General features: G+C 33.6%; 1 protein-coding gene across 1 annotated transcript; it reads left to right on the top strand.

Annotated features, from left to right (window-relative positions):
• Nucleotides 1-8,819: 8,819 nt before the first annotated feature.
• Nucleotides 8,820-9,107, top strand: LOC308507945 (uncharacterized protein; the record flags this gene model as incomplete). Its single annotated transcript, XM_081074045.1, has 1 exon — nt 8,820-9,107. The coding sequence occupies one exon, from the start codon at nt 8,820-8,822 to the stop codon at nt 9,105-9,107; it is 288 nt and encodes a 95-aa protein (XP_080930171.1).
• Between the last annotated feature and the right edge of the window lie 9,300 nt (nt 9,108-18,407).

An 18,407-nucleotide genomic window follows, 5' to 3' on the forward strand; every position in this document is an offset into this window, starting at 1 on the left:
GGAGGCCATATAATTGTTGTCCAAACTAGTACACTTATATATTAATAACTATAGAACAATAGATAGAAACCATAGCACATATTAGAAATTAAGTAAAAATATAGCAGATTAAAATGAGGTGGTAAAGGAAAACTCTGTACTGATTGTGTAGATAAAATGGCATGGATGTAACTGACATGGGAAGAACTAGAAAAATAAGAGATTTAGGGATATTGTGTTTTGTTTTAAGAAAAGGAGCACCTTCTGGTACTAACAATTGTGGCTCAGCAGTGATTTGCAGATGTCACGAAAGGATCAAGAAATTTTGAGGCAAGAGTGCTTAAATTGGTTATCTATATGATAATTCAATGTATTAAATGTAAGGATAGAATTTAGTGTCAGTTGACATGGTCTTCAAAACTTTTGAGTTAGAGGTTGTGATGGCGGTGAGAGATACCAGTCTGAGAAGAGGCTGAATCAAGAGAAGTAAGGAATCAGGAACGACGTCTGATAGTACCAATGACAGAAAAGTCACTTTTATTATCTTCCAGGAGACCTAACCAGAGATGCCAGCTTTAACCACCTGCTAAGCAGAGAACACAAATCAACCAGCCAAATAAGATTGTTCTATCCCCTTACTCCTCTTCTTCCCTACACTTTGATTCAATATAGGAGGGGGGAAAAAATCCTTTCCTCTCACTAACCTAAAATTTTGCATTCTATTCACACAGGGAATTGTGTTTGAATGGGTTATGAATTTCAAAATCAGTAAAGAAAGGGCTAGAAAGAAGGCAGCAGCAGGAGAATAGATTCCAGGGGAGGAAGCAGAGGAGATTGACCCACACTCAGGACTATGATGATTGGAAGATTTGCTGTTGAAGTGGATGTTAATGAAGCTTCTGCCTAGATGGATAGCTCCCCGCGTTGCAAGTGCACTTGAACTAAACTTTCACCAGCTCAGCATCTTCAGCAGCACATACAGGTACAGTGTGACGAATGGTATTGTTTTTCTCATGAATTGTGTCTCTTCTTTGTAAGACGATTACACATTCCCAACTCCACTGATGCTGGGTTTTCCATGTGACAAGTTTGGTCAAGGAATATGAGCAACTGTGATTTATATCACATCCGAACGCACCTTTTCAGAGACATTGCGAGTTTTGCCCTGCTCTTCAAACTCTTTGCTACCAAAATGTCCTCAAGGGTGCTGTTCCTTCTACTTAGAGCCCAGAATAAGAAAATATGAAGAACAAACCAATAGCAGTTCACCTAAAAATATAACGCGAGTGAGAAATAATGATTTGTTTTTGAAATCTGCTGTGATGTTGAAATTGCCACCTCCACAAAGTTGACTAACACAGAAATTATTAAAAGAAGCAAAATATTAATGTATGAGGAAAGAAACTATGTGTCATTGGTTTCAGGTTTAGGTTGTGGACAAATTGGGAAAGCTTTCCATGGAGGGTACAAAAATGATAACCCATGTTACATACTGCAAAATGTTTGGTAAAATTGTTTGCAATCATTTGGAAGACAGAAAAGACATTTGCAGCTTCAGATGAAGATGCGATGGAGCAGAATGCAGTACTGTGCCCTGTTTTTGTTTTTGTTGCTGTTTTTCAAATTAATCAACTGATCTTTAATGTGTCAAAGGTAAATTTTCTGGCTTTCTATAAATAGGTCATGATTTATTAAGAATTAAATTAGAAAAAAACTTGATATAATTAACTTCATTTTTACTTCATCAAATAGAATTCTTTATATTCTCTATTATTATTTCTTATGAAATAGGGAAAGAAATGAGACTAAATGGAACATGTGTATTTTGGTAGCTTTAAATATTGTTGAACTTAAAATTCCCAAGGAATAATTGTAAAAATAAATCAATAAATAAGTGAAAATTGAGGTTAATTTTCCTTAAGCCGTATTATACAGACAGAAATGGGTGCAGGATCAGTAAGGATTTCACTGTGGTATGTAAGATCATGGTTCTTCTTTCTGGTATGGAATGGGCTTTAATTTTAATTCAAATAAATATTTAAGGTTAATTTACAAGTGATTTTTTAAGTAGATAAAATTTACAATTAGTAAAATAGTTCAAGTTTTTTTTTTTTTAGAAAAACACAAAATAAAAAGGAAATAAAACCTTTACACATTTCCATCACCTTACAATCATAATGCTAGCATTATGATGTATATTCTTCCTATATTTTTTCTATTTTTATTTTAACATATTTCGAAATGACTTAATAGTTTGAAAAATATTGCACACATAGTTTAGGCTGGATTTTCCTCTTGGTATCATTTAGGTAATATTTTCTGATGGCATCAATATTTTCTAAATATTTATTTTAATGACTATGTAGAATTTCCAAAATATTTTATGATTTTAAAATCAACTCTATATTGTGGAATATCATTATGTCTTAAATCATATGGAATATCCCTCTGGGAACAAATACTTACTGTCATCACTGTTGAACCATGTTTTTCTGCTTCATTTAAACAGATGAACATCTGTGACAATTTTCTGTTGTTGATTAGCATGCTGCTCCAAGAAGTGCATGTCCTCCCAGAAGACAGAAAACTTTGGGAGACAGGACAATGTAACACCTGCAGATAACCTTTTTTTTCCTATTGGAGGATTTTTAAAATGCTCTTTATAATACTAAAGGAAGCAAGAGTTTTGGATGTCAACAAGGGCACAAAACATCTGTTCTAAGAGAAAGTAATAAGGAGGGTCTGACAAATGTCCCTCTTTAGGACATTCAGTCACTTAACTTGCAGGGACTCAGCTGCACAGTGTGAAGGTCCATCTGTTGACTACCATAGCCAGTGGAGGATAAATCCTACTTCTGCTCTAGACACACTTGGAAAGCCAATGTTCATGCAGAGTTCTAGGTGTAAAGACAGAACAGGCTGAGTATTTATAAAAAATTATGTATCAAAAAAAAACTTTTTTGACTTTCTTCTTCTTGTTCTAAGAATCGCTTCTCATTAGCATTGAAGAAATCAATAATTTAATAATGTCTCAATAAATACCAAATATTACATATTTTTTTATAAAAATGGGATCATCGTATACATTCTTATTCAACTTCATTTTTCACCTATAATGCAATGCGATTTCTTTTTTAAAAAATAATAGGAAAATATTTCATTCTTTTAAAATGTACATAGCGAGAAACTTTTACTTGAGTTATGTCAGAATAGCTAGTGCTGAACTTGACTTCCCATCATTTTAAACTGGACAAAATATACGAAAGCTGCTTTCAGAAATTGTACAATAGATAGCTCAGGGCCATGATGCCGTCACAAAGGGAAACAAACTATGTAAGCCTCACTATCACTTTAGGTGTCTGCCTGTAATTCTTTCAGGCCCACATTTCCGGAAGGAGAACCCAAGCAGAATACAATATTAATATTGTGTTGAATGAAAAAAAAGTTAATGTCAGGAAATGGTTGTAAGTTTTGAGTCAGAATAAGAAAGAAACAAGAGCTACACCATGAAAGAACCCTCCATATTTGCATAGTGGTCCTCTTGTGATTGCTTTGTAAAACACTAAGACTCTAAAGTGTATAGCAAAATTCCATGAGGAAGGGCAAAGAACAACCACACATCTGTAAGCTATACAATCCCCAGACATCATAGAAGAGACATATGGGTTCCACCAGCCAGAGTAAAGAGATTTCATTGATAATTAGAGTTCAAGGGGAGAAACTTGAGTACATGGGCAAACTAGTGCTAATGGCTAACTTCAACCCAAAAAACTGTGAGAAGATCAAGGGATTCACAAGCAATTTGACTGCCTGCCAAACCCAACTTTCACACTATGTAAAGAAGGACAATAAAGTCCACATTCTAAACAAGAGATCACTAACATTGTGTGGCATGCATTAAAAAATTACAAGACAAGGAAAGAAGCAGAATAAAAGTCGTTGACTAGGAAACAAAACCAGTCAGTAAAAGCAAACCAAGAAATCAGAGACAATGGAAAGAGCACACCATGATCTTAAAAGAGCTGTTATAAGTATACTCAAGAATATAAAGAAATACATGAAAATGAGAAGATAAGTGAAAGAGAAAATATTCGAAAATCTACATCTCAAAAATACAATGTTTAAAATAAAAAATGCTGGATGGTATTAAAATTAAATTTAACCAAGAGACTGAGAAGAAAAGGGACTACTGGGAGAAAATATTTCCAAAAGACACAGTCAAAGCACCAATTCAGATCTTTGCCTCACGGAACTCTTGCCCCAGCCACCACTGCAGTGCTATTCTATGAGGGCTGCATCCACTTTCTTGCAGATATAACCTGAGATTGCCTCCATTTATGCCCGTGCTGTTTGCTTCTCACCTCAAGTGCAACGCTTTCCTATAGATATTGAGATATGAGAGGCTAGAACACCTCTCAGTGTCCACATATATGTACCTGGGAGTGCATGAGAATGTCCCTTGGAGTAAAAATCTAAAGTAAGCTTGATTACATTCCAAAGACATATTGGTTTAACGTGTAGGTTGCATCTGTTTTCTTATAATTATGTTGAATAGCTAGGGCCAAACCTTGGACATAACTGCCTGAAAAGAAATGTTGTTCTTAGAATGATGAGCTTTTTGAAAATGAAAATCGCTGCGGTAATGAGGCCACACAGTCTGTGTTGTGTGCTGCAGCCATTTCTGGGAGGATATAATGGTCTCAGGGCAGGAGATGCTATTCTGACTTCAGAAACCTCCACTGCTCCTCTACTGAACGACTGAACCCCCACTTCTAGACACCATGTGTTGCAACTACTACAAAAACTCATGTGGTAACTGTGGATACGGCTCTGGCTGTGGTTCTGCCTGCTCTGGATACTGGCCATTTTTCTATAGAAGATGCTATTCTTCTTGCTGCTAGAATGTAACTGCAGTGCACCCTTTCCTCTAAAATCATCATTCAAGGATTTTTCTGTGTCAGTGTCTCATAATCACACTTGATCCCACTGAATAGAAAGTAGTTAAATGCTGCAGAAAACTGTCTTCTTGAAAATCTTGTTCGTCACTGAGGGGGCCTGACTTACTCCATGGAAGGCAGAAGACTTCATTTTGGCCATAGTCCAAGTGTAAACCAACTATCTTCTTATTCCATGTTTCTGTAATATATTGTGATGTTTTCCAAATAAACAGGTTTCATTAGTCCTAACAAGTTTGGTATCTTTTGTGTCAGACATCCTATTAACTTACGTTTTTGTCTTCTATTTCCGTGGCCTTGTCAGAGATTGGCAGGGCTAATATTAGCTCAGTCATTCATTCCAATTTTGTGTGTCTCTCTTCTCTTCTGATGGGTCAGTACCTGAGACATACTGCATGTCACATATCTTGAGTTTCATGTCTGAAAAAAAACGGCTTCTTCTTTGTTGAATGTTGTGTTCTTAATTCATTTTACTCAAGGGTTTATTCTTAAGCCTTTGTGTTTTATGATCCTAGTTCTATCCATTTCCTTCTTTCCATATTAATTAACACTTATGGACTCATTAACACATGAGTACACACATACACACACAGATAAATGCCACAGAAAAATATTTTTTGGGAAAATGCTAATGATGAAAATGGTGGGTTGGAAGAGGAGAGAGAAATATTCAATAGTTAGGTGTATAAGTGACCTGGAGACAGGCTAAGTGAGCCTGGATTGGGATGCTGGCATAGATGATGAAAAGGAAAAAGGAAAAAGAATCAGGGACTTTGTGAAGCTACAACTGTAAGATATTAGACATCAACAGTGAAGACGGGAAACAAAACCTAGAGAAGATGATATCTAAAAAATATATATTTCTTCTTAGCACTTAGTATTGTGGGGGATTCAGTGTGGTATATAGTCATATATCTGAAAGACTGGTATTTTGAAATTAGTAACATTAATATTGCAGACGTATTCTGTGCCTTTCTAAAGACACTAATTAGGGTGGGATGAATGGATGATTGTGACACACAAATTTCTCAACACAACAGCTATTTCTAACATGTGATACTATCTGAAATATGAATGACTTCCTCATTAGGTATTCTATCACTGAGTCCAAATCCAGGCAGGATCAACCAATACTAGAATTATTTTAGGCAAAAATCACAAATTCAGGGAGAGGTGTGGAATTAACTGATTTTACATATTCACTTCTATTTCCCCCCTAATCTAGGATACTGTAGGTTAAGAATGAAATTGAGCTTTTTAGTCAAATTGTGAAAATGGTGATGCTGATACCAGGAAAATATAAAACTGGCAACTTTTATGTTGCTATATCTGAGAAGGGAGACCAGTCACTGTAATATGTTTTGCTTTTAGAAATTCACTCTTGATAGGATTTAAGAAGACTGTCAGAACTATAATCAAGATTCAACAACTCATAGTTAAACAAATTCATTGCTCCTAGAGATGCTTGAATCTTGAAAGATATTGCAGTCTTGAGAAGACAAAGGAAAAAAGAGGATGAATGGATAGATTGATTGTTTTTCTTGAAGAAATAGAATCAATTTTTATGAATTAGACAAATGAGTAGTCTCATTCACCAAACATTTATTAAACTCTTAATAGAGGATGTTTCATTTCCTGTTATGAAAAGAGAATTAAAACATTTCATCCCTGTTTTCTAAAAGTGTGGGAAAGACAAAAAATACACAAGCTACAAAATTCAGAATATTGCTATAATATAATTATACACAGGTTTGTTTGTGAAATACAGTGGAAGAAATTAGAAGAAAGGGTAGGACAAAGAGTAAGTAGAGAGTAGGGTTAGGAATCTTTCTTTAAAAGAGACAAACTTCTAGCTTAAATGTGAAGGATGAATAAGAGTTGGTCAATCATACAAGAAGGAAACTAGATTTCTGAACAGAGGGAAAAGAGACATACATTTCAAAAGATGCTGAAATATGCTGGAGGCTTATTGCAATAGCTATCATCTACCCTGGAGGAAATATAATTGTTAGCTTGGTTTAAGGAATAAATTTACAGGTATAAGTAGGCAGAATTCTAAGAAGATCCCCAATGACATACAGCCATGTATAACTCCCTCACTTTCATCATGGGAAGGATCTGTAACTTGCATCTCACATTGGCAAATAATATCACTCCTATGATTATGTTATGTTTGGGGTTGGTATACAAAACTCAGGATGAATACATTTGAATTCCAGTTGAAAAACAGATGATTTTTTAGTATAAATATGTTTCATGAAATATTTGAGGTTTACTTGCATATCTGGCAACTCTAGTTAAATTATACATCAAAGAGATATTCACATGTCTTGGCTAATACCTTGATTACAACATTGTGAGATTCTGAGAAGAGATCCCAGTCAAATCTTTGATCCACTAAGACTGTAAGATAATAAATGGGTGTTGTTCTAAGCTGCTATTGTGGTAATTTACAACAGGCTTCCTCTACTCTTCTCTAAATTATGTGGTAAGAGATGTGATTGAATTGAATAACTTCTCTTTCATATATGCATATCAACAGAGATTAAGAGACTAGTCATACCAATGATTATCAAGAATAGTTACAAAAAGTGGAGTACAGGGGAAATTAATGGCTGTGTGCGATGTCAGAGGGACAGTGGATGGGGTGTGGGGGGTTGTCACTGTATGAGGGATATAAATGATAAATGTCTAACTATTACATTGTTTTGTGCACCTGAAATTAATAAAAACAGTTATTAAAAAAAAAAAAAGAATAGACCACTCTGGATTGACAGTGAAGGGTAAGAAGCACTATCAGCCATACTTGATGGGACTGGCTTGTGAACAAAACATTTAAAAAAAAATTTTATCTAGGATCCAAAATGACACTGGGAATAATGAGAGATTCTTAAGCATGTGGGGACTTTATAACATAGCAATTCCACAATAAAATGGATCATCACAGGAAATAATGAACTCCCTCTTAGAGCAAGTGTTCCAACATTCAATAGCTACAAAGAGAGATTTTATGTAGCATAACAAAGAAGAACAAATACTTGATTTTGATAATATATTAACCATGTAACTTTTAGAAAGTTTCATAACTTTTGTGTACCTCAATTTCCATATCTTAAGTCATCTCTTTCACATTTTCATTGGGATCAAATAGATTAAATGTCTGAGGAAATTTGTGATTTACTAAACATTCAACAGTGTGATTGTAAAGACTATTCTTTCTGTATTTTTGCTCTGATTTGAACTAAATGACCACCTAGAGTTGATAAAATTTACTGAAGAATGTCTCTACGGGTAAAATATATAATGACAACAGTATATTCATAAGTATTTGGATTCATAGGAACTCTCTAACATAAAATATTGATGAGTTTCTGTATGGGGTAGCACTGGGTTTCAATCTAATCTACTACAAAATAATTAGCAATTAGTTAGCTAGTCAAAGTATTTAGTCAAGCTCATTTTAATAGTTGCATTCCAAAAACATAAACTTCCTTCCGTCTACAGAGCCTTGCTACATAGAATAGATCTTTGGAATCATGTATTCACATGATTAAATTATTGATGGAAACTTTCCTTATAGATTTGTAATTGGTTAAAGATAATGCCTGGGTGACAAAAAGCAAATTAGAGATTATGATAGCAGGTTTATTTATGGCAAATGCTATAGTGATGAAAAGCCAAGTTCTCTCATTATCAGCTGACTGGAGTGACTTCCATGTACTAGGTATTACATAAATATTTATAAATGTTTATTATATGAATCACAAAAATAATGGCATTCCCTGGCCCTTCCTGTCAGTATATAAAGGTTCCAGGGTAGTAGGTGACATTCAAACTTCAGAAGCATTCTTCTGTACCTCAACTGAAACCTCACACTCTGCCACCATGTGTTGCAACTATTATGGGAACTACTATGGGGGCTGTGGATACGGCTCTGGCTATGGCTTTGGATATGGCTCTGGCTATGGCTCTGGCTATGGCTCTGGCTATGGCTGTGGATATGGCTCTGGCTATGGCTGTGGATATGGCTCTGGCTGTGGCTATGGATATGGTTCCAGATATGGCTGTGGCTATGGTTGTGGCTATGGTTCTGGATATGGGTCTGGCTACGGCTGTGGCTGTTGTACCTGCCGACCATTTTGCTACAGAAGATGCTATTCCTCATGCTGCTAGAACAAGCTATGCCTCCAAAATAATAATTCAAGATTAATACTTTTCCTCCAAAGGATGCCCCATTTTGTCATCTCTAGATTCAAGTAAGGATTGGATACCACCTGTGTTGACTTTAAGGAACCTGTTGTTATTAAGGAATTATGTATACTTCCATTATGTTACCAGAAGACAGAAGATTTGATTCTGAATATGTTCAAAATGTAAATTCTTGGTTCTCCTATTCTATGGTTTTCTACTGTCCATGAGTATAAACACTCCATACGTAGTTGGAGAAAATTATAATTTTTCAATAAACAAATGTCATTCTTTTCCTGCAAGTAACTGTGTTTTCTTTCAGAATCATCACTAATTTTAGGATTTGTGCCCTTACTAAAAGGTTGAGAAACCACTGCATTAGCTTATCCTTAGGTTTATTTATTTCTTCATCTACTATTTATTTAGTGTTTTTTCTTTCACCAATACCACATGGTTTTGTTTACTGCAGGGTTGTAGTTCATCTTGATATTAGGCAATGTGAGTACTCCAACTTTGCTCATTTTCAAAATTATTTTGGCTATTCTAGTTTCTTTGCTTTTTATCTAAATGTTAGAGTCAGCTTGTCAATATCTACAAATATAACCAGCTGAGATTTTTGTTGGGATTTAATGGAATCTATTTATCAATTTTGGGAGAATGGATATCTTAACAGTATTGAGTCTTCCAATCCATGAACATGGTATATACCTGCATATATTTAGGTTTTTGATTTCAGTGTTCAGCTCTAATTCAAAATTTAACAAGAATAATTATCTTTGCACTCACCGAGGGCATATTTTAGTGGTGGAGGCAAACAAAAGTTTAAAAGCTAACCAGACATCTAAATAAGTGAATAAAATAATTAAATTGACAGAATTATAAAGTTTTATAATGATTAATAAAACAGTGGCTTGCTATAAAATATCATATGATCTGCAAAACTCACACAAGAAGAAATAGATCATTTTAATAGGCCTATATCTATCAAATAAATCAAATCAATAATAACCTTCCAAAACAGAAAGCACCAGACTCAGATGGGTTCACTGAAAAATTCTACAAAACATTTAAGAAATAAGTTATACCAATTCTCTATACTCACTTCCAAAAGGTAGAATCAGAGAGAATACTTCCTAACTCACTGTATGAGGTCAACATTACCTTAATGCCAACACCAGATAAGGACATTACATGGAAAAGAAAAAAAAAAAGGAAAAAAAAAAGTAAAGAAACTACAGACCAATATTTGAATGAATATAGATACAAAAATTCTCAACAAAATTTTAGCAAATTGACTCCAGCATTGTGTAAAAATAATTATACACAACAACCAAGTGGAATTTATCACAATCATACAAGACTAGTTCAATACTCAAAAATGAATTAATGTAATCTATTCTATTACATTAACAACCTAAAGAAGAAAAATCACATAATCATTTCAATAGACACAGAAAAAGCATTAGACAAACTTCAACACCCATTCATGAAAACTTTTAGTAACCAAGGATAGAGGAGAACTTCAATTTGACAAAGAATATATACAAAAGAATATGACTAGAATCATACTTAATAGTAAGAAACTTGAAGCTTTCCTGCTGAGATCAGGAATGAGACATGGATGTGCTCTCTCATCATTTATCTTTGATATAATACTGGAAGACCTTGCTGATACAATAATACAAAAGGAAATACAATGTACATTGAGAGGGAAGAAATAAATAAAACTGTCTTTTTCCACATATGGCATAATGGTCTATGTAGAAAATCCGAAAGAAATGATAAAAAGAAAAATGGAACTAATAAATGATTATAGCAAGGATACAATGTACAAGGTTAATATATAAAAGTCAATTGCTTTGGTCAGGCACCTAAACTGTCCATGAAGTGTTCTCCCTAATAAGACAAGTGTCCATCGGATACCCTATAAAATCTTTACAATATTATTGACTATATTCCCCAAACTGTCTTTTGTATCCCTGTGGCAATCTTGTGGTTAGTGATGGTGCTTTCTAATCCCATCACCTTCTCCCTCATCCTGACACCCCTCCCATTTAGCAATCCTCAGTTTTTCCTCCATATCTCTGAGACTGTTTCCGACTGCAGTGTACACCTGAAGCTGAAGCTGAATAGTAATGAATGTCAACTATAGTTTAATACATATATATATATATATATATATATATATATATATATATATATGGTCACAAGATATGGAATACAGCCTAAAAGATAGAGTCAGTGGAACAGTAACAGGAATATGATGTCAGAGGGGTAGTAGATTGGGGGAGGGAGTTATCACTTTGTGCGGGGTATAAATGTCTACCTATTACATTGTTTTGTACACCTGAAACTAATAATTAAAAAGATAATAAATAAAAAGAAATTTAAAATTTAAAAAGTCAATTGCTTTTCCACATATTAATAATGAACAAGTGAAATTTGAAATTAAGAAATAAAACCATTTATTTTTGCAGTCAAAAAATTACATAAAATAAATATGAGTCTAAAAAATATGTATAAGATCTATATGAGGTAAACCACAAAACACTGATGAAAGAAATTAAGAAAGAACTAAATAAATAAATATTTCATGTTTGTGGATCAGAAGACTCAATATTATTAAAATGTTAGTTCTTCCCAAAGTGATATATAAATTTACAGCAATCTACTCAAAATTCTAGCATATTGTTTTGTGGATGTCAACAAATAGATGATAAAGTTTATATGAAGAGGTGAAAGACCCAGAATAGCTACCACAATACTAAAGAAGAACAAAGCTGGAGAACTTACGTTACCTGACTTTAAGCCTTACTATAAAGCTACACTAATCAAGATAGCATAGTATTGGTGAAATAATAGAAAAAAGATCAATGGAGCAGAATAGAGAGCCCAGACATAAACTCACACAAATACAGTCAACTTAGCTTTCTGAAAGGAACAAAATAAATACAATGAAGAAAGGACAGTCTTTCGAACAACTGGACACTCACATGCAAAAAAAAGAATCTAGAAACAGACCTTGCACCCTTCCTGAAAATTAACACAAAATGGATCACAGACATAAATGTAAAATACAAAGACATAAAACTTCTAGACAACATAGGACAAAACCTAGATAATCTTAGTTATGCCCAAGACTTCGATATGACACCAAAAACACAAAATCCATTACAGAAAGAATTTATAAGCTAGACATCATTAAAATTTAAAACTTCTGCTCTGTGAAAGACAATGTCAAGAGAATGAGAAGACAAGTCACAAAATGAGAGAAAATATTTATGAAGCACACATCTGATAAAATAATGCTATACAAAACATACAAAAAATTCTTAAAACTCAACCATAATAAAAAATAAACAACCTGATTTAAAAATGAACCAAAGACATTTAACAGAAACTTCACCAATGAAGATGGCAAATAAGTACATGAAAAGATGCTTCACATCATACATCACCAGAGAATGTTAATTAAAATAACAATTAGATACTATTACACAGCTATTAGAATAGACAAAATCTGACAGCAAATGCTCACAAGAATGTGGAACGAGAGGAACTCTCATTCATTGTTTGTGGAAATGCAAAACAGTATAGCCACTTGGGAAAACAGTTTTACAGTTTTTTTGGGTTTTTTTTTTAACAAGCTAAACATTCTATTACAATATGATCCAATTTATCCACTTGTGTCCACACAAAAAGCTGCACGTGAATGTTTATAACAGCTTTATTTATAGTTAACAAGACTTGGAAGCATCAAAGATGTCCTTCGCTAAGTGAATTGATGAATTATGAAACATCCAGAAATCAGAATATCATTTAGTGATAAAATGAAATGAGCTATAAAGCCACACAAAGTCAAGGAAGAATATTAAACACATATTGCTAAGTGAAAGAAACCAACCTGAAAAAGCTACATATTACATGATTTCAACTATACAACGTTCTGTAGAAAGTAAAATTGTAGAGTCAGTAAAAATCTCAGGGGTTGCCAGGAGTTAGTGGTGGCCAGGAGGGATGAATAGGTAGACCACAGAGTGAAAATATCCTGTGTAACATTATAATGATGGCTACATGTCAATAAACATTTATCCTAACCTATAGAATGCACACCAAGAGTGAACTCTATGTAATCCTAATGTAAACTATGGACTTTGGGTGATTATGGTGTGTCAATGTAGCTTCCTCAGTTGTAACAAATGAACCACTTTGGTGAAGGATGTTGATAATCAGGCAGGCCATGCCTGGGGGAAGGGCAGGAAGTGTATGGAAAAAAATCTCTGTACATTCTTCTTAATTTTTATATAAACTTATAACAACTAAAAATAGTTTTACAAAATTAAGATAAAATTTAGATAAACTCTAAATTTCACAAATCATATATTTTAAAAATAATATTTAAATCAAATTTAATATCGTCAAAAGAAAAGATGAATGAGTTTGAAGATCGAATAGCAATTACCAAAATTTAAATACACAGAGAGAAAAATGTTTTAACAAGAGCAGACCCTTTTATCTGTGGTACAATATTGAGTGATCTCAAATATATGTTTATATATCCAGAAGAGGGCTCAGCAAAAGTATTTGAACAAATATTTCCAAACTTGATTTTAAAAAGATACTATAAACCCAGAGCCTGAAGAGCTCAACAAGCACCAAATAACAACTATACAAAGAAAACCAGGACAGGTATTATCATAATCCTAATTTGGGTAAACTGAAATAACATTTTTATTTCCTAGTTTCTTAAATTATAATTAATCTTAAGGTAGAAATAATAAACATGGCTTATGGGATGCGTGGCATATATAACAGTAATGTTAATAAAGTCAACAGCAAAGTGTGGGAGAATTGAAATACTATAAATTTAGAATATTCTGTATAAAGTTGTATAATATTACTTATGGCACAATGTAGTAAATTAAAATGCATATTGTAATCCTTAGGGCAGCCATTAAAAACATAAATGTTGGTATATCTAGTAAACCAATGGATGAAGGATTAAAATGAAACACTAAAAAATGTCCAAAGAATTCAGGAAAATAAAGTAAGAAAGAGAAAGAACACATGTAGCAAGATACAGACTTAGACACAATCCTGACAATAATTATATTAAATTGAAATGGTCTAAACATTACAATTAAAAATAAAATCCACATCTATCCTCTAATAAAAACCCACAACAAATACACAGATAAGTGAAAAATAAACATATGAATAAATGTATAATATACACATGAATTATTAATATATTATAAGCACTAGTTTTAAGAAAATTGCTGTGTCTATATTAATGTCAAATAAAGTCAGCCTCCAAACAAAAATGATACAAAAATTAATTCCTTAGTGAAACATAAAACTGCTAATGAGTCTGAAAACAATAACATAAAGAATGGCATGAAGGAAAGGATGCGTACTGCTATAAATTTGTTTTATGTGAACTGGTGTAATATTATTTGGAAAATGTGATAATTAAGATGAATAGTGTAATATTTATAGCAACCGTTAAAAATATTATATCTAATAAGCTAATATAAAGGAGACATAATGGAATTCCAAGAAAATACTATCAAATAATTTAATAAAAGAAATAAAAATGAAGGGGGGTCAGGAAATAGAATACAAACAGCAAAATGGTTTGGACATAAATATAACTGTGTCAAAAGTAAATTAAATTTGAAAGTCAAAATATGGCAATTATAAATAAGAATCAAATGTGGCTATTACAATAAAGTCACATTTAATGTAAAGACACAGAAAGGCTAAATAATAAGATAGCTAGAGTGGATATATTGTTATTGGTCAAATAAGCCTCGGAATAAGGAATATTACTAAAGCTAAAGAGGAATATTTCATTATGACAGAAAAGTCAATTTCTTAATAACAATTCTAAATGTGCCACACTTAATGACAGAATTTCAGAGTGAGTAAAAAAAAAAAAAAAACCTAAAAAATACTGAAACAAAAAATGGGAAAATCCATAATTATAACTAGAGATTTCAAAACAGTTATCTTGGTAATCCATAGAACTAAGTAGACAGAAGATCATTAAGGTTATAGAAATAGAAATAAATTAACCAAATTGACCTAATTGGCATCTACAGTACATTACACCCAACAATGGTAGAATGTGCATTGTTTTCAAGTGCTTATGGAATACTCCAAGCTAGATTATATAGTGGTCTATAAAATAAGTTCTAATAAATGAAATTCAATATATTACAAGAATAAATTCTATTGATTTTAAATTAGACTTCAAAACACACAAAAAATATGGTAAACCTGGAAAATCCCTCAAAACAATGTAATCTAAAGCTTATAGATCAACTATAAAGCACAAGAGAAGTTAAAATAGAGTTTTAAAAGAATGACAATGACAATTTTTAAAATACTAAAATTTGTGGGATTGTTTGTCAGCAGTGACTGAAGAGAAATTTACAACTTTAAGAGCATATAGTAGAGAAGAAGACAATGTGTTTACTTATTTGTTTATAAAAATGTACCTCCGAAGACATACATAGAAAGAGAACATTTAAAATGAATAAAACATGTTTCATTGATTGGTTTGATTGTATCAAAATCCTGTTTCCTCATTTTGAATATTATTAAGGAAATCAGTAATGTTAAAGCTTTCGTGTCTTCACATCTCTGATAATTAGGAGAATGCTAATTAAAATAGAAAAGATATCCTAAATTACCTTTGTTCTATACTTTTATCTCATCAGTGTTACATAAACCACACACCACTATTTAATGCTAGGCTGGAATAGAGTTAAAACTATCTTATGGAAAGGAGTATAATTTGGGGAGGTCAAGGAGAAAAAGAATTATTTGTGGTCAAAAGCAAGTCAATTGAAACTATTGAAATGCTCCCTGCTCCTGTGATAATTGGTTACAGAATATTAAAGTGAATATTTGTTATGAAAGGTAGCTTTGTAAGTGTGACTGTACCATCTTATTAAAGAGCCTCAATTGGTTAAAGCAAGCCTTTTTAATGCCTTAAGTGTTATAGGCTGTTTTGAAACAACACACTAATTATATTAGTCCCAATTTAGCCAATGATGTGAGCACATGTGGTGGGTCCCAACCACACAAAGGGCATATAAAAGGCACTCTGCAGGGAGAAGTGTCCAGACTGAAGTCACCTATACCCCTTCTCTACCCAAGAACAACCACAACCACCAACGCCATGTGCGGCTACTACGGAAACTACTATGGGGGCCTCGGCTATGGCTGTGGCTACGGAGGCCTGGGCTGCGGCTATGGCTCCTGCTGTGGCTGTGGCTTCCGCAGACTGGGCTGCGGCTATGGCTGTGGCTATGGATATGGCTCCCGCTCTCTCTGTGGCTGTGGCTATGGATATGGCTCTGGCTATGGCTCTGGCTTTGGCTACTATTGAGGATGCCATGAGAGACTCTCATGCTCTGTGCCTGGATTTCCAGATTCAACAATTTTCAACTCCATGTATCCTATGCATGTCTCTTGGGTGATATTATCTTGCTTCATTGAGGTCAAGAATGGCCTGCTGTTGACCTTCATTCTAACCTAAAAATTCCCTGAATTTACCTCATTAATTGGGATAAGGCGAATTCACCTGTAACCCCACATTTCCAGTTTCATCAGGAGATGATGTCACAGTAACTGCCTTGATAAGACTTTCATGCTGGACTTTCTTTCTCTGCTGCCCTAATAAACTAGCTTAACCCACATAGCAACCTGCATTTTTATTTGTCATTTGATGTCTCAAGTTTCTGACTGATACTTTTTTAGTTTGCACGAAAGGCAACACTTGTCTCCTGGGGGGGTTATTTTACATTAGTACTTCTGGGTCAGCTTCTTGACCAATTCCATTGTCAACTGTCTTAGAAAAGTAACATTTTGTGCGTGTGTGTGAAACTTTAGTTTCCTCCTCTGATACTGAGGGAGTAATATTTGTTATGCTGGGTAATTCTCAACAATGAATGCAGTATTATTTGTAAATTAAGCATTGTGAGATGCATGGTAAATATTGAAAAAAAATAATAACTTGCCCAATTTTCATATTCTTCTATCTCTTAAAATAAATGAATGTTGTAACATCTTTCCCTATAGCTATCCCTTTTTAAAAAATATTTTAACAAAAGAAATATCCTAAGGAAAATTTTTACAATCTATTTGCTTTGTAAGGTAGTAAATTGTTAAACTATTTGGCTTAAAGGGTGGGCTGTATAATTAAATGGAACATTTCAGGTATAGACAAAAGTCAAGGTCACACGCTGCAGTAACCAAGGAGTTGCTTAGGTCTGTGGTCTCAGCTGAGTCTCAGCTGAGAAAAGACCTACCTCCAGTTCACATACTTGGCAGAATTCAGTTCCTTGTGTATAATTGATGTGCTCAACACTGACTGTTGCCTGGAGTCCCTTGCAGGAGGTATTTAGCTAAAGGCTACCTTCATCTCCAAGAGGCTGTCTAGCTAAAGTTCCTTGGCATGTGGGTTCCCAAATATGCTTGCTTATTTTCCCAAGCCAGGGATGAAAAAAATCTTCAGCAAGATGGGTGGTACAATCACATATAATTTTATGTAAAAATCATATACTCACAATTATACATATATTTCATTACCTTTGCCATGTGCTATGTCAAGAGTCAGAAGTCTTGCCCACACTCAAGAGGAAGGGGTCACACAAGGCATTTACATCAAGAGGCAGAAATCATGCAAGCACCTTCAAAGTATGTCCACCACTGATATCAATGCTATGACTCCCTCCTGATAACAATTAGGAAGTTTGCCTGCATTTGCAGGGTGCTGAAACAATTTAGAGCACATATGAATTATCTTGGCTGTGAAAATTTGATAGAACTTTCCTGAAAAATTATCTGGACCTGGAGTATTTTGTGGGGAATCTCCTTAATAATTTTCTTTGTTCTAAGGAAATCAGCCTCTTTATAACTTCTAAATGTAATGGTCTGAATTTTGGTAATCTGTATTTCCCTAGGAAATTATGCATTGCATCTAGGTTTTCAAATTTATATCCATAAAGATCTGCTTAGTAGACTTATATAATTTTTAAAACTTCTTGTTTCCATGTTTATTTCTCTCTTTTATTTCTTATTTTCTATACGCCTTTCTCCTTTTCTTCTTTGATTAAATTATCAAATGATTTATACATGTAATCTCTTCAAATACTAGCATTTTGAATTATTAAATACCATTTTGAATTATTAAAGTGTTCTTTGTTTTGTTTTGTTTTGTTTTGTTTTTCTGGTCTCTACTTCATTAATTTTTGCAAGTCTGTTAATTTCTCC

This window comes from Rhinolophus hipposideros, assembly GCF_964194185.1.
Source record: "Rhinolophus hipposideros genome assembly, chromosome: 2".
NCBI lineage: Eukaryota > Metazoa > Chordata > Mammalia > Chiroptera > Rhinolophidae > Rhinolophus > Rhinolophus hipposideros.